Raw genomic sequence first — 17,615 nt, 5'->3', positions numbered from 1 at the left:
AAAAGGCCAAAGATGCCTGGTCTCTTAGTTTCTCCTGTGATTGGGATAGCCGGAGGAAAAGCCAAGGATGGCAGCCGAAGTACCCCCAAACCCTGCCACCAAAAGCACACTCCCCTGGGAAGGATCCAGAGCTCCTTAAACAGTGTTGCCTAAGGAACCAGTGCAAGCTCTTCGGTTTCCGAGCCTCACCACCTCCTGCTGACCTAGCCAACCAGAGCCAGCTTTTCATTGCACAGGACGAGGCAGCTGATGACTTACACAGCAGACCCTCCAGCCACTTAGCACCAGAGTTTTCTTTTTAAACAAACAAACAAACAAACCTGGCAGTAAGTAACCGCCTGCAACCCCAGCCCTCGGAAGGCAGAAGGAGGTTCCAAGATCAGCCTGGTCCACACAGCAAGTTCCTCACAAGTCAGGCTGCAAAGTGTGGAACCTGTCTTGTAACGGAATAAGAGCTGGGCCTGGTAGGGCACACTCTTCATCCCAGCCACAGAGAGAGGCAGGGGCCAGCCTGGGCTACAAAGTGAATTCTAAAATAGCTAGAGCTACATAGTGAGACCTTGTCTCAAAAAAACAAAAACAAGAAAACCGATCGGACAGAGACGGCTCACACCTGATCAGGTGTTCTCCTAACACCCCACCTTCCTTCATTCACCCTTCCTGTTGTCTACTTTCCTTGAGTCTTCGTCCTCCCTGGTGACTGTTTTGACAAAAAGCTTGGGGTTTAGTGTCCTTTTCCAAGCCTCTACAGCCATCTGCATTTGATTCTTCACTGTTTGGCATCACCATGGTGTAGACAGCCCAGAATTGTGACTCTAGGCTTACGGCGTTGCCCACAAGTAGGACTGACTTCTGCCCTCATGTCCCAAGGTAGACAGGTATATCAAATCTCTATGCAAATCACTTCCTGGTCATAAACCAGAGTCTAGCCCATGGCCCAGCCAAGCGTGCTCTCCCCCAGCCTTGATTCTGCTGTTCCCTGTGGTCTGAAGCACTCATTCTGTTGGAGATCAGCCTGGCACAGGCAGGCCACATCTACCATTCCTGTTTCCAAATGGAATGGCTGGAGCAGTAGGGCTGTAAGCCGGGAAACACAGCCCACCCTGTGCGACCTCCATTTGTATGCAATGGGATCGGAGCAGCCTACACCTCTGTGGGTACGGGTGAGGTGGTTTCCATAGGCTGACATCCTGGGTGGCCCTTCCTGGTGTCACCATGCACACTTGACACTCAGTGCACCCAATCCTATTGCCACATCATGTGTAATATTGGGGAGAAAGAACGGAAAGGGGGTGTACGTCCACGCCACAGACTCTTTACACAGCTCCTAGGGCAGAGCACCAACATCCCCCCGAGAGCAAGATGGTGACCTGGGACCATCAAAACCAGGTCTGTCTCCCACAGCCAGCCAGGCGCTACACTGGAGGGCTATGAGTCACTCCCCCAGCAAGCCCTGGTACCAGTGATGGGGAGGTCAGCTGACTTGGTCCGGTGGGGGATGAGAAGGCTTGGCAGAGGCCTCCCCAACAGCATCTGCCATCTCCAGAGCCAGAGCAGGGGTTGACTGGTGAATAAAAGGCTGGTGTGGGTAAATGAGGAACACTTCTGATACATCGTGTCACGTGCTGGGCATATTGCAGCCGTCCCCAAGCCCCATGCGTATGTTTGTCGTTGCTCAAGTTAAAACATCAACAAAATGGGTATTATATCCCTGGTCTTTCAGGAGACCGAGGCAGGGGGATAGCTAAAGAAAGCCCTGAATAAAGTATACTGGAGAATAAAGTATCATTTAGCATCCTATTCGACACCCCAGATGCTCGCCCTCCTGCTCAACCGTTTCTCCCCCTACCTGGAGCTCGTCACCCATGTGATGGTCACCGGTTATGTTTGTTTCGTTTTCCATTATTCTGTGACCTGTATTTTAGATCCGTGCCCAAACCGCATACTGGCATTTAACTCTATGGAGTCTTGGGGTGTGGGTTCAGTGGCTTGCGCTTTTGCTGAACACTGTAGTGCCTGGTAGCCCTCGTGATTCATCTTCACCGCCGTGTAGTGTCCGGTAACCGCCTACTTGGAGGGCTGAACGAGATGATGCCGAAGTCCTTTGTGAGTCTCCTCGGGGGCGTTTGTGGAGTTTGCTATCCCCAGCGGTCAGAACTAACTGCGGTCAATGCGTTGTGTCTCTGGCAGCTCGCCGGCATCGCAGTGCTTGCCATTGGACTATGGCTGCGGTTCGACTCTCAGACCAAGAGCATCTTCGAGCAAGAAACTAATCATTCCAGCTTCTACACAGGTGAGAGGGAGAGGGTTGGCGCTTCAGCTCTGGAAACCCCGTGCTGACCCGGGGCCTAGGGCCTGGAGAGAGAAGCTGGCCACATGAACCAGCCCTGTCCCTTTCAAGTTGGGCGGCTTAGTGAGCGTGTGGAGCTGTGTCTGTGCTGCCTTTGCGTCTGACTCTTGTGGTTCCTCCTCTTGCCAACTGAGTTTGGCATCTTGACCACTCTCTGATGTGAAGTTGTCTGGCAAGGACGTCATCGCTCCTGAGGGTTTAGGAGCCTCGCTTCACATGCCACGGGTGTCTCCAAACTAAATTGTTATCTTCTTAAGTCAGAAACCATTGTCCTAAGTGCATCTGCAGAGCCCGGACGAGACGGACGCCCCCTCCCAGTCTCTCTCCAGACCTGCTAGATAGACAATCAAAATCAAGATTAATGGGGATGGAAGTGGAGGAGCTTGCAGGAGGCCCTAGGAGGGATGGGAAAGAGGAGCTAAGCAAGAGAGCCCAGAGACAGACAGAGAACAGGGAAGAGAGAGAAGAAAGAAAAAGAAAGGCGTGGGCTGGAGAGCTGGCTCAGCAGTTAAGAGCACTGACGGTTCTTCCAGAGGACCGACCGGGGTTCAGTACCCAGCACCCACGTGCAGCTCATAACTGTCTGTAACTCTGAGATCTGACACCCTCCCAAACACACAGGCAGGTAAACCACCAATGCACATAAAATAACAACAACAACAACAACAATAATAATAATAATAATAATAAATAAGTAGTAAACGAAAAGAAGGGAGAAAGAGAAAGAAGTCAGTCAGTGGACCAGAGAGACCATTCTGGCCTTTGGGGAAAACTGCTTTTCCCTTGGAAGGGTTTCCACTTTCATTCAGTAAGGTGGGGCCCGTGCTAGCTTCCGCCAGCCAGTAGCTTTCTCTACACAGGTTCCTCGGTCCCTTCTGGCTCCATTCAGCCCCTTTATCTTCCTCTGTGAGAGGAGACCGTCTCATATGATGGCCGGCCTGAGTGAACTCAGCCTTTGGTTCCCCCTTCGACTCCAGGCTGCCTGATTTAGAAGTAGGAAGCCCCCTATTTTTAGGGTGATCCTGTCAGTGCCATCAGACCCAGCGTGAGTCGCCACTTCCTTTCCACCCACCAAAGTTATTTTTACAAAAGACAAGAAAGCATTCTGACAGGGTTATCATCACTCTTGTAGGCAGCAGGGACAAAGGGCCATGGCTCCAGTCAGCCTTCCCTTCCCGTTCCCCCTTTGGCCAGACTTGGTCAGGTAGACAAGGAGTCTCTAGGGAGGCAAGCACCTGAGCTCTCTGTCTAGATCTCCTTCCTGTTTTCCGGCCCTTTGTTCTTGTTCATTGGCAGTGGTGTGGGGAAGGCGTGAGTGTGTTGCCCTATGGTTGGGCAGAGAACAGTGGGTGGTTTATGGTTGGGCCTTTTGTTTTCTTTTTCTTTTTCTTTTAACTACAAGCAGAGTTTTTAGGGAGCATGTTTCCATAGTGCCCTGACTTGTTTTAGCAACAAAGCTTAGATTCTGCGCAGGAATGCCAGGGAGAGTGGGGGAGGAGGGAGGGTGTGCTTCTCTGCTGAGTGAAATAGCATAGCAGGGAGAAGGTCCTGAGAGGAGCCCTTCAGACTCCATGCATTCCCCAGCACATAGGGGAGCTGTGAACTCACTCCCTAAGGATGGCAGATCCAAGGCAGGAAGGCTATCCTTTTGGACCAGGAGCAGGTACCTTTTCAGGCTGATCTCCTGACCAAGTCCCCGAGTCCTCCAAAAGAGCTCTGACTCCCTAGGCCTCCCTCCTGTTGACTGCTGCTGATCACCCATTAATCTTCCCAGCGTTCAGGACTCAGGCTAAGTCTGTATATTTTTAGATGTGGGAAGAAAGATTCTCACTGGTGACTGGGTGACCTGGGAGAAAAACCACTGCCATGTCTGAGCCCTTCCTAGTGTAGTTCACTGGCTTCATCTCTGAAACTACAAGGAGTAGGGATTATCTCCCATCTCACAACCTGAACAGCCCAGACACCTGCCCAAGCCTCTTTTCCCTAGAACATAAACGCAGCCCCTTCTGGAATTCTCCATGCTGCATGACCTGGAGGCACCCTTTATAAGAAGTGACCACCACTCCTCTTGGCCAAGAGCAGGGTAAGGCTCTCTGAGCCTTTTAATGTCACACAAATTGAGGCTGAGAGAGAAGCCCTGGTGAGCTGAGGGTAGGTAAGAAAAATGTGCCCTGGAGCAAAGAGCAGTTTCCTAGTGAGTGGAGAGAGAGGAGCTCAGTTCCGAGGGATACCTGGGGTTCTAATCCTCCCAGTTGCTACAGAGACAAAGTGGTCTTCAGTAGTCTTCCCTAAAGAGATGGAAGGATGACAAAAAGTACTTCAGTAGTCTTCCCTAAAGAGATGGAAGGATGACAAAAAGTAGAGTCCAAGCCTGCGGCCCCTCACTGGAGGCTGACATCCTCAACTCTGTCAGTACCCTTAGCATTGGACCCCGTTAGCATTTTAGTGGTGGTTGCTGCTGCCGCCGCCGCTGATGATGATGGTGATGATGGTGGTGGTGGTGATGATGATGGTGATGATGATGATGATGATGGTGGTGGTAGTGGTGGTGGTGGTGATGATGATGATGATGATGGTGGTGGTGGTGGTGGTGGTGGTGGTGGTGGTGATGATTGATGATTTGGGGGAGGGAGGCCCCTGGAGACTGAACCCAGGCAAGGCACCCCTCTGTCATCGAGCTATATCCCTCGCCCTCTTTTCCTTTAAGACTTTGAGACAGGGTCTCCCTGAGTTGTTCATGCTTGCCCTTGAATTTACTCGTTGATCTTGACCTTGTAGTCTAATGCCTCAACCTCTTAAGTGGTTGGTATTAAAGGCCTATGCTGTCAAGCTTTCTAAGAGTTCAGCTTTGAAGATGTCCTTCTGATTCCAGGGACAAGGGGCCAAAGACACTAAAACATCAGGGAGCTGAGTGGTACCTAGTTCTGGACCCTACCTGGACAACCATTCTATTTCGGCTGAAATTGTTGTCCCCGGGCAAAAAGGGCCAAGGAGGCTTTGTCGTCCGGGTGCCCTTTCCCATTGGACCGAGAGCAGCCCTTTGTGGGAACCACAGCCCTCTTAACACATATGCTAGGAGTACGGTCTATACCCAGACTAATGTTTCTGGCCTGACAGGCTGGCCAACCCTTGCACATGGCCACCCTCAGACCAGCCGAAGTATGCAGCTGACTGTGCAGGCAACCTTTTTGTTCAGGTTTCCTGAGGTGAGGCCACAGCTTGCACAGTCTCAAGAAAAGGTGTGTGGTAAGGCAGAAAAGCAAGACTTCAGATCAGCTGATGATACCTTTTCCCATGGAAGGGCCTTCTCTCCAGTTCAGCCCTGGTAGATTCATCCTGTCAGTGGGATACAGTCCCAGGCTTACAAACATGTCAAACGTCATATGTCCTTCCAGAACCATGGCCAGAGTGAAGGAATTTAGGAGGTATGGCCACAGGCCATCAGTGTCCACCCATCCTTGGGACCTTCGGGATATAAATGTTCTCTGTAAGGTGGTCTCCCTGCACTGGGTATGTAGGCCAGGCTGGATTGTTGTTCATTTTCCCACCTGAACCCGGCATGGCCCATGGACCTACACTTCTCTGAGGGTTCCCATGCCCAGCATATGAAATGCCAGTGACTCCCTTCCGAATGAGAGTAACCGGCCATGGGAGAGAAGGCAAGAATGAGCTGAGGTGGGGGAGGGAGTAGAGTGGGGGCCAATTATTTTGGGGATAATGACCCTAAGCAAGGGGGCGTGAGCCCAGACGAATAGTTAAAGGGAAATGCTTATGAGTTGATAGAGCTGGGCTTTTTTTTTTTTTCTTCTTTTTTTTTTTTTTTCAGAGCTGGGGACTGAACCCAGGGCCTTGCGATTGCTAGGCAAGCACTCTACCGCTGAGCTAAATCCCCAACCCCAGAGCTGGGCTTATGTGTCTTCCCTGGCCTGAGCTCAGAGCCCAATGCACAGGTGGGACAGAACACCCTCCTTCCTGTGCAAAGGGCACACTGACATATGCTGCTGCCACGCCAGTCCTTCCTCCCTCCACCCCATTTAAATAGATCTATAATGTCAGCCCAAGGTGGGGGGGGCAGGGAGGACACGTTCAATAAACAGCCCTTAAGCAATTCAACATGGAGATCCTGAAGAAGGCCCTCTGACGCGAATAAATTTTTCCATGAGTCAGACAGAAAGCTAACATTCACTCCTTTTATAAAAGGGAACACTTTGTCATTTACCACCGCCCGCCCTTGCTGACAAGCGCGGGGTGTGGGGTTGTGAGCGAGCCACTTGGCTTTCCCAAAAGGAAGCAAGGGACAGTTCTTTTCGGAAGCCAGCCAGGCAGCGGGGAGGAGCTCCGAGGTGGTGCTCAGAAATGAGCACTAGCCTAGCCTTGGCTCCCCTTCAGGAAGCCATGGGTTTGAGCTCTAGCCCCTCAAGGCTAAAGTGGGGGACAGAAACAATGCAAGGCTCGCATTGGGCCCATGACTCACGAGGGTTGGGAGACCTGCTTCCCAATGAGCCACTCTCCAGCTTAACTGCCAAAGTTTCTGTCTTGCTCCTGACTAGCTAGAGAAGGGTAAAGAGAACAAGATTTAAAGCCAACAGACCTTTCGTTTAAAGCCTTTCTGGAGTGGATCTGTCCTATGAACTGAGATGCCCGTTAGGGGAACATTCCCTCTGTGAGAACTGCTCTCTCTAATGCTCACTGCCCTGGCCTTGCTGGGAGTCCAAGCTCCCAGGCCAGGGTGTGGACTCCGAGAGAATGCAGGTTTGTTGGCACTTGATTCTGTTTCAGGTGCTTATTCATCCTCTTGGTCTCTTAATGCCCCTCCCCATTTACTGAGCCCCTGCTCTGCAGCTCAAAGGCGTGACCTCATCCTTCCTTGTCTCGCCCTGAGAGGACAGTCAGAGACCAGGGCTGTACTACTACCTTGCTCCGTGGTACCCCTTTGGCAGCTGATGCACGGGACTGCACTGCCTCCCATGTTCAGGCCCCACTACGTTTGGCTGGCCAGAAAGATGACTTGAGGACAAGCTGCATTTGTCCCCTTGCCCTGTCTGGGCCAGGCATGCACAGAAACAATACCCATATTCATGCACTGTGGGGTTTGCCAGGAACCCCACGTGACTTCACATCACAGCGGCGATAGGAGGCGAGAGAGACACAAATGCCCACTGTGTGTGCTCTGCTCTGTGCTCCTATGAGCATCAGCTGCAGGCCGGTCCCACGGTCTCCTGCCTGCCGAGTCCAGCCCTGCGCTGCAGATGGGGGACAGTGAGGTCACTGTGGCACTTATCAAACCTCATCAGCACATAGTGCGCTGTGCACCAGGAGAAGACGTATCTCCCCCTCTCGTTTTCAGCCCATTTGAAGTGTCTCAGATCCCAGTGGGAGAACAGGGAGAGAGTGTCAAGTACATAAAAATCAATAGTTACCTATGCCTTACACTGTTGAGATTAATAACAGTTGGCACTGTGTGTGTGTGTGTGTGTGTGTGTGTGTGTGTGTGTGTGTGTGTGTGTGTGTACTACCTCATTGCACACATCACAACAGTTCCAGGAGACTGTACCATTGCACTGTTGTCTTCTCTTTTTTCGTGGTACTAAAGATTGAACCCGGTGCCTCTATGCGCGCCCCCACGCCCAAGTCATTTCTCTTAAGTTTATGTGTGCAGATGTAGGAGTCCAAAGGAATGCTGGGTGTCTCCTGTGCTCTCCAGGTCCTTGAGACAGGGCCTCTCATGAACCTGACTCCTTTTCAGCTAAGCTGACCAGCTAGCCAGCTATCTCCCGGGATCTGACTGGCTCCACTTCTCAGCGCTGGCGCACACATAACCTGGCTTTTTAATGTGGGTGTAGGTTCTGGGATCTCAAACTCAGGCCATCATGGGTGCATAGCAGACATTCTTAGTGAGCTATTTCTCTACCCCAGTCACCCCATATTTTATTTAAAAACAAACAACTTGCCATTTCTTCTTTTCTTTTTTCTAAGACCGGGTCAGTACCTAGCCCTGGCTGTCTTGGAACCCACTATGTAAAACAAGTTGACCAGGAATTCACAGAGATCCATCTGCCTCTGCCCCTGCCCCTGCCCCTGCCCCTGACCCTCCACTGGGATTAAAGTTGTGTTAGCTGGACATAGTGACTCACACATTCAATCTCAGTCCTTGGGAGATTGGCAGAGACAAGTGGATCTCTGTGAGTTCAAGGCCAGCCTGGTCTACAGAGAGAGTTCTAGGATATTCGGAGCCACATTCTGAGACCCTATGTTGGAGGGGGAAAAGGAAACAAAAGAGAAAGAGTAGAAGGTGTACCACCACACCTGGCTGAGACGTACATCTTTAAACCCAACACTCGGGAGGCAGAGTCAGATGGATCTCTATGAGCTTGTGCCAGGACAATCTACATAGTGTTTCAGGCCAGCCAGAACTTACTGAAGAGCCCCGTTTCCTCAACATATATCCACCCACGCATTCTGGGCTTTAAAGATGAGGCTCTTGATATGTCACTGTAGCCTTCTCAAGGTTGGCGAGAGCATGGTAGCAAGACGGGAGGCATTGTGTAGTGCTTGTGCAGAGGGACCCAAGTTCAATTCCTAGCACATATGTTGGGTGGCTCGCAACTGCCTGGAACTCTAGCTCCAGGGGCTGCAGCGCCCTCTTCCAGTCTCCAAGGGCAGCTGCATTCATAAGCACATATATCAACAGAGACATATACATAGCTTAAGAATGAATATTAAAATACAATACGTATGGAAAGCACTACAACCTCTCTTAGGACAGAAGGGGGCTTCACAAAGGTAGTCCTGCTCAGCAACTATGGCTTCTCAAGAGTGTCACTGCAGGTTAGACTCTGGGCATAGCCGTGGTGATCTGGAATAAATGTATCCAGGGCTGGTCTACTCTGGTTCCAGATCCAGGGATTTGCACTGTCTGGGTGTAGGCAAGACTTCAGGGGTCTTAACCCTCTCTGCCTCCTCCCCAGCAACCACTCCCATTGAAGGCTGAAGGCACGATGTCACCCACTCTCCATAGTGTGATGAATCCTTTCACCCTTAATCTAGAGTAACTTCATTCCAACCATAAGATTTTTTTCCAGATGGACTGACAGGATTTCATGACAAGCACATGTGTGTGTGTGTGTGTGTGTGTGTGTGTGTGTGTGTGTGTGTGTGTGTGTGTGCGTGCGCGCGCAGTGCAAGGTGCCTGCAAAGAGGGCATCAATTAGATCCTGGGAGCTGAAGTTTCAGGCATTTTTATAAGCGCTCTGGTTCCCATGATTAATTACACAAGTACTCTTAGCCACTGAGCCTTCTCTCTACCCCACAAATGCAGTCTAACTAAAGACACCCAGCAGATAGTAGCAATGTTGGAACCAAGACAAAGCTCTTCTGATTTGATGCCCACTCATGTGCCATTTGTACTAGAACAAGAAAAACTCCTCTTGCCAGCCTGGCGGTGTGCAGAAAGGATTTCTGGAGGGATCGATGGTATTCTCAAGTCCCAAACCGTAGTTTGAGAGGTCTCAGTAATTTAGCTCAAGTGCATTATCCTGTTGGGAAGAAAGTAGCAGACTGAGCCAGGGATTGTCTCCTAAGAATCAGAGAGTTCTGTCCTCGGGCCCAAGGATAAGGTAGATTGTTGATGTGGTGGAGCAGAGTTCTGGGGGAGAGGGAGGGGAGGGGAACCAGAGGGCAAGGTGGAGCACGCTGTTTTGTTAAAAAAAAGGTCTCCTTCCCTGGAGCGGAAGCTATCAACAAGGAGGCATGATGAAAGCTCTAAGAGGAAGAGGCCTGGGCCTCCACACTGACGTTTGCAACCTTGTGTCTTTTTCCCCTCTCCTCCCTTCAGGAGTGTACATTCTGATTGGAGCTGGGGCCCTCATGATGCTAGTTGGTTTCCTGGGCTGCTGTGGAGCTGTACAAGAGTCACAGTGCATGCTGGGATTGGTGAGTATTCCTTCTGTACTCCCAGTCTCCAGCCTGTCTTACCCTTAATCCCGTCCTTTCCCAAAATGTCACCAGGCCCAGTGCACAGGATGGGTAGAACAAGTGGAGTAAGGAAAGGGCCTAGGCTGCTGGGCTTTGCTCAGCCTTTCAGTATCGGTACCTCAGGCCCAGCCCTGTCTGCCTGGCTCCCACCTTCTAGGTAGCTAAATGCCAGGACTCCATTTCTGCCTTTCTCAAAGGCCATGTTTACTCTCCCCTTCCCCCAAGTCCACAGGTCCTTTTGCCTTCTCTCCTTCCTGTTTCAAAAATTGTTTCCCTCATGCCCAAATGCCACAGAGTGAATGTGCTGCCTTTGTGCCCTCATGCTCGGTGTGTGTGGGCGGTGGTGTTTTATTGCTGCCAGACTCCAAATAACACCCCAAGCACCAGTTTAGGGTCAACGGATCACATTTTCCCCCCGGAATGCCATGGGCTCTCTGCTTTTTGGTCACCCTCTTCCTGCCTGTTCATCTGTGCCACCCGCATGCTAACTGCTCTACATCCCTTTGGTGTCCCTGACTGGCTTGCTGGAGTCCCTCTCACCACATCCCCTGTGTCTTCTAGTTCTTCGGATTCCTCTTGGTGATATTCGCCATTGAGATCGCCGCAGCCGTCTGGGGCTATACCCACAAGGACGAGGTAGGTGTTTCCCCTAAGAATGCTTGGGTCCTACAGCGATTTGAGGTTCTGAGCTAGGAAGAGGGTTGACAAAGATCGAAGGGTCCAGGCTAGTCACTTGCTTGGTTTTCCCCTCAGCATTCAGTGTGTTCCCATATAAGAGCAGGACACACAGTCGGTGGGACTGGGATTGTGGGGCTAGCCTGCCCTGTGTGGCCAGCACATGGTAACCATTCAGAACTATTACTCACTTTGGAAACCATTTGTGTGTGATGAACCCATCTTCGTGCCTGACAATCACAGCCAAACAGCCCTCCCCCACTACTCCCCGAAAGGTTGCTCAGAACACCATGGCTTTCTGTAATCAGCAGAGACTCCCTTTCTCTAATCCGTAAATACGTGCTACAAACACCACACCAGATGCTATGCAAGGTCCCCGAGTATTTCCAGGTCCCACACCTTGAGGAACTTTGCCATCTAGTATGGTGGGAGAAAGATGTTTGACAAACGTCACACTAGTCATTTATAACCAAAAAAAAAAAACCAAAACCCTTGAGATTTAAAAAGATTGTAAAGAAAGGACTGTGGATCTAGACCATGAATGAGATGGGGCGTCTTGGGAGGAAACGGGAGGAGTGGGGACCTTCTGGGCGACAGAAGGGGCCAAGCGTGTGAGTTTAAGTTTCTCTGGTGAACTCTCAGGACGTGTAGGCCGGACTGGAACACACCAGTGCAGCATTTAGAGGCAGGGCCTCTAACATTCTTCAATGAGAGAAGAAGCCCAGGGGCATCGAGGTGGGATCCCTGTTTTCAAAAATCTATCCAACTGATAAAAGAATTTACGAAGGGATAGAGGCCGGGGATCCCCAGTACCACACCACCACCTCAAAAGAAACCCAGGCAAGATGGCAGACTCCTGTAACCTGGGCACTTTGGAGGTCGAAGCAGGAATGGTGCCGAGAAAGGCGGTACGGTGGCAGTTAGCCAAGTGCTTGAAGAGTATCCGTGAAGCAGTTTCTGAGAAACCCATCTCTGCTCCTTTGTCTGTCCCTTGTAGGTGATTAAAGAACTCCAGGAGTTTTACAAGGACACCTACCAAAAGTTAAGGAACAAGGATGAGCCCCAGCGGGAAACACTCAAAGCCATCCATATGGCGGTAGGTCACCTCTGTAGCGGAAACCGCTGACCCCTCCGGTACATCCCTGCAGGGTATCCACACTTGGGTATTTCTACACGGGGCTGGCATGCCTCTTTTAACTACCTTTTTGTTTTTCTCATCCCTCCTCCCTGCCGTCTCTCTTCAGTTGAACTGCTGTGGCATAGCTGGTGGTGTGGAGCAGTTTATCTCGGACATCTGCCCCAAAAAGCAGGTTCTGGAATCCTTCCAGGTTAAGGTAAACTTTGAAGCAACCCTCTGGCACCCTGCCCTGCTGCTTAGACAAATACCCACAAGGCCTAGCTTGGGTGAATTTAGCAGCATTCCTCCCAGGGGCCCCTTTCCTCAAGTGGCAGCGAGACAAAAGCCAGATCAGAGAGGGAACAAAATCCCCTAGCTCTCACAGCTACAGGCACCTGGGACCTTGCACACTGCCCAAGGCCCAAGCCTTAAAGGAACAAGCAGACCCCGTGGAGGGTAGGTATGTCTACTCCTAAGGCTTTAGAAACAGTTCCTGGTTGCTCAGTTTTCCTTAATCCAGAAGCAGAATTATAAAAGTGACTCTCCACAGCTGCATGGAACTGGACCCCAGAAGAGCCTCTGTAGTGGCAGAATGCTTGCCGGGTGGATGAGGCTCCAGGTTCCAGCCCCAGAACTGCCAAAAAGAGAAAGAAAGGGTTGTGTGTGTGTGCACGCACTATATCGAGTTGTCTGTTCTTCTGGGAGATACACACACCACACACACACACACACACACACACACACACACACACACCACTCATATAAAAGTAAATAGAACAAGGAAAAGACCTCAAACCTCTCCCTTCTGGCCACTCATTCCAGTTGGCCCTTCAACCACGAGGCCTCCCAGAATGATTCAGGAGTCAGCAAAGAAGAGTTACATACACCCCCAAAGTGAGAACTGTTTCTGACCCGTGTGTCTTGTTTGCCTCCCTAGTCCTGCCCGGATGCCATCGATGAGGTCTTCCACAGCAAGTTCCACATCATTGGAGCAGTGGGCATCGGTATCGCCGTGGTGATGGTGAGTGGCAGGTGGTCCCGGGGGAAGACTCTTGTTAGCTGTGCCCAGGCACTGTTAGAAGTGCTGTCGGGTCAGAAGCACTCCTGGCTGACCTGGCTAGGGAGATACACATCAGGATTTCCTTCTTACTACTAGGAAGTGAGAGCCTTCGGACTGCGGCTCAGAGGCAGCCACTTGGCTGGAATGGGCAAAGCCCTGGGTTTCAATCCCATCCCTGCAAAGCACAGAGGGTGGGAAGAGTCCTAACCCACATGCTGTGTTGGAAACACTGACCTTAGGATCTAACGCTGCATTTCTCTAAGGAATTACCTCAGCAGCTGACTGTCAGAGTCCCCGTCCCGCCATCCTTCCTGCCATCTGGCCCTCTTCTCTCCTACATCAGTACCCTTCCCCGACCTTGCTGCTTTGGTCTTGTCTGAACCGGGTGATGCTCCTTCCCTTCCAGTCAGGCAAACCACGCCCCTTGCTGTCTTTGCAGATCTTCGGTATGATTTTCAGCATGATTCTGTGCTGCGCCATCCGCAGGAGCCGAGAAATGGTCTAGAGTCTGACCCAACCCCGAGCAGGAACAGTGGCTCTGAGGACAGTCGGGCCATTTGTTTTTTTTGCCACTAATATTAGTATTCATTACGCATTTCTAAACAACAGTTATTCTGTGTTTGTCTTTTTAATGCTTTATTCATTATTGACATTTGTAGTAGAGGGATCCGGGGGTTCGGTTCATTTTGATTTTTTTTTTTTTGGTTGTTTATTTTTGCTTGTTATGTTAAGCAAAAAATCCTGCAATGAAAGGTACTGTATTTGCCAGACTCTAGACATAAGATGTTGTACATAAAGAGAATTTTTTTGCCTTTAAATAGATAAAAGTATCTATCAGATAAAATCAGGTTGTAAGTTATATTGAAGACAATTTGATACATAATAAAAGATTATAACAATGTCTAGTATTGATTGCTGGTATTGCTTTCTTTAAATTAGTTTTTAGAACTGCTGGGGTTGAAGCTTGGATTGAATGAACTGAGTGGATTTTTTTCAGCTTTTTTTTTTTAAGATTTGTTTATTTATTATACATAAGTACACTGTAGCTGTCTTCAGACACACCAGAAGAGGGCATCGGTTCCCATTACAGATGGTTGTGAGCCCCCATGTGGTTGCTGGGATTTGAACTCAGGACCTCTGGAAGAGCAGTCAGTGCTCTTAACCACTGAGCCATCTCTCCAGCCCCCAGCTTTTTTTTTTTTTTTTAAATCTGTTATCAAGGCTAGCCAGACATTCTCTCAAGTTCCAGGCAGCCCTCAAATCTCCCAAGCGCTGACATCACCTTTGTGCACCAGCCCATCCACCTTTTGTGTTCTTAGGGCAGGAAACGAGAAGTAAATTGGCAGGGAGGTCTGGTCTCCTCACCTGTTAGTAAGGAAACTGACACGTGATAGATTGGGAGACTTTGATCTGAGGTCACAATGTTAGTCCACACTAGGATGAGTCCTCAGCTCAGTGGTGTGCGGTACCGAGGGATCTCCCGAGTCTTTGCTATACTCACTGGTATAACTCTAGCACTAAGCCGTGGGAACTGGGCAGAGCCAGTGCTCTGTAGTCTTTTATCCGTGAAGAGTTGTTGGTTGAATGGCGGAGTATACAGCCATCGGGATTTAATCAAAGAAACGGAACCGCTCAAAGATACATGCACATGGGGCTTCGTTGCAGGGTCCCTACGTGGACCCTGGAACTAGTTGAGTAGACTCATGGGTAGGGGAGAACAAGAACCAGTTGGCAGAGGCCGGCAACCCTGTGTCAGTTCTTGCTCTGACACTGGCAGAGTCTTGCCTGGGCTGGACCCTCCTTTGTAGAGTTGAGGCATGGGAAACATCTTCATTCCTTATCCCTGATTCAGCGTAACATTAAAAAACAGTGTGGTGGTGGCTGGAGAGATGGCTCAGTGATTAAGAGCACTGGCCACTCTTCGAGAGGACCCCCTCTTGGAGGCCTAGACTCCACACAGCTCCTCACAACCATCTTTCCAGGGGATATGATGCCTCTCTTCTGGGCACAAGGCATGGGTGTGGTGTACAAACATACTGTCAAAGAAAACAGCCATACACTTTTTTAAAATTATTAAAATGTGTGGTATGTGGGTACCTACCTGTCTGTAGTCTTAAGGACTCAGGAGGGTGAGGCACAATTATCCGGTCCAGGCCAGCGTTGGCCGCAAAGCGAAGTCCTGAATCAAAACAAGAGAGACTGAAAATGTTCCCAAATCCTATGACTGAAGTAGAATGTTACCTGGGCTTAAGAAGGACAGAGAGTGGAGGCCCACAGCTTTGGTCCCAGTGCTTGGGAGGCAAAGACCAGTGGTTCTCTGTGACTTTGAGGCAGATGAGCCTTGATGTCACTGTGCCAAGTAAAATAAGCCAGACACAAGAGGGCCAGTGTCCATAATTGCATGGAGTACCTGGAATAGGTAAAAGTCGGAGACAGGAAGTAGATTTGATGAACTTAGCTAGGGAGACGGAAACAGAAAATTACCAGAGTTGTTTGCTTGAATTACCTTTTCATTGCGTATGTCTATTTAGCTAAGGAGGGGGTTCACGCCACAGCTCATGGGTGGGCATCAACACACAGCTTGTTAAAGTTATTTCTCTTCCACTGGGCAGGTTCCAGGGGTTGGATTCGCATCCTCAGGCTCCATAGTGCCCTTACCCACCGAGACATCCATCTTGCTGGCCCAGGTGCTACTACTGTTTAACGAGTTCAGAGTCTCCGTTTTTGGATCAGTGAAGTTTTGGGAATACACAGACTCCTGTGTTGGGCAGTTTTAAAATGGTGCAAATGACAAGCTGTTTGATGGGTGTGTCATGCTAGACAAGCAAAAAGGGACAAGCCAACTTAGCTCAGGATCCCGTCTCCATTCAAGCATTTGAAGAGAGCTACTATGGTTCTGGTTACGGAATAAGTCAGCCATTTAGTTTTATGTAAATTACAGAGCAGGGTTAGGGGGCGGGGCAGATGACAGGGTGTCCGTGTAATGACTTCTCTAGGAACTTTTCCTCCCCTCAATCTATCCAGGCCTGAGTGACTCAAGGGTGTTCACCCCACCCACCCGGAGCCCTTATGGGCTTGGTGAGTCCTGAGCAGATAATGCAATTGTCCCCACACAAACTCTTGGCCATTGGACCCCTGGAGAGCTAATTCAATTTCTGTCCTTTTAAATTGGATTTTCCCAAACCATCTGCTTCCCTTGTGGAAATACAGGCAGGGTGAAAACTGATAAAACCTCCACTCTGCAAACCCCTAAGCCAGACCTGCCTCTCTGGCCAGGCAAGACCTTAAGGACTCCTGCTCCAGAGGCCGGGTGTGCTGTTCTAACCACCCCTAAGCACCCATGGGTCTCGGCCTGACTACTTGAGTTAGAGTTGGGGAGACCCATGGACTCTCCATCGTTGACACATGGGCAAACAGGACCACAGCACTCAGGCGAGCCTGGAAAAGCATGCCCTGGGAGTTGATCCTTGTCACTACCTTATCTCTTGACACCTCACCTGCCGGGAGACATCCGGACAGTCGGGACAGTAGTTAGAATAAGCGTTTAGAATAGGGCTGCCGTGTGACTCAGAGGTAGAGTGTTTGAGGCGTGAGAGTGAAGCTATAGATTTGGTCCCTGGAACGGAGGAAAAGGATCAAAAGCATCTCTGTGTGTACCATAGCTGTGTGTATGAACTGTGTGTGACCAGGTGGCAACGTGGCAGCCTCAGCACATCAAGGCCCAGAGGGTGTGATATTCCAGGGCTCCTTTGTTGACCAGGCTACACCACCCTTGAAATGTCCTGGGAGTGTGGGAGGCACTCGTTTCCCATGAGGGTGAAATTTAGGATGAATCGGGAGGCCTGTGTGATACCAGAGCTTCTCCCTGGTTTCTTGGTTGGCTAGTTGGTTTGGGGATTTTTAGTGGGGGGTGGGGGGGTTGGGTAGGGGTGAGGGGGTATTTTTTAGTTTGGGGGGTTGTTTTTTGTTTTTTGGTTTTTTTTTTTTTGTTGTTTTGTTTTTTAAAAACAGGGCTTCTCTGTATAGCATTGGCTGTCTTGGAACTTGCTCTGTAGACCAGGCTGGCCCATCATTCATGTGATTTTGGTTTTGTTTGAGATAGTATGTCCATGTCTAGCCATCTGGCCTTGAACTCACTGCACCACAGTGCCAGCTGAGGTATGGCTTTGATTAAGGTTACTGTCCCATCTGCAGAGGCAGAAACGTCAAGGAATTTAGCCTCGAGCTACGTAGTTCAAAGTGAGCCTAGGTTCCAGCCCTGTTCAAAAATAAACACACTGGGTACGGTGGTGTATGCCTTTAATCCCAGCATCTGGGAGGCAAAAGTAGGTGGACGATCTCTGAGTTTGAGGGCCAGCCTGGTCTACAGAGTGAGTTCCAGGAAAAAAACAAAACAAAACAAAACAAGTAAACTGAAGCCATTCAAAGGAAGGAGAGAG

The 17,615-nt window shown here is 50.1% G+C and overlaps 1 protein-coding gene across 2 annotated transcripts in view; it reads left to right on the top strand.

Moving 5' to 3' along the window:
• Positions 1 to 14,084, top strand: part of Cd9 (CD9 molecule) — a 32,911-nt gene extending 18,827 nt beyond the window's left edge. The window contains exons 2-8 of one of the 2 annotated variants that reach the window (NM_053018.1): positions 2,191 to 2,293; positions 10,185 to 10,282; positions 10,886 to 10,960; positions 11,997 to 12,095; positions 12,244 to 12,333; positions 13,054 to 13,137; positions 13,616 to 14,084. In NM_053018.1, the coding sequence (NP_444177.1) occupies positions 2,191 to 2,293; positions 10,185 to 10,282; positions 10,886 to 10,960; positions 11,997 to 12,095; positions 12,244 to 12,333; positions 13,054 to 13,137; positions 13,616 to 13,681 (615 nt within the window). In that variant the 3' untranslated portion in view covers positions 13,682 to 14,084. Of the gene's footprint in view, positions 1 to 2,190; positions 2,294 to 10,184; positions 10,283 to 10,885; positions 10,961 to 11,996; positions 12,096 to 12,243; positions 12,334 to 13,053 lie in introns of both variants that reach the window. The other variant, XM_063285570.1, reaches the window with a different exon arrangement.
• Positions 14,085 to 17,615: the final 3,531 nt, after the last annotated feature.

This window comes from Rattus norvegicus, chromosome 4 (genome assembly GCF_036323735.1).
Source record: "Rattus norvegicus strain BN/NHsdMcwi chromosome 4, GRCr8, whole genome shotgun sequence".
NCBI lineage: Eukaryota > Metazoa > Chordata > Mammalia > Rodentia > Muridae > Rattus > Rattus norvegicus.
Note: the sequence above shows the minus strand (reverse complement) of the source record. Positions and strands in the feature narration are given on the sequence as shown.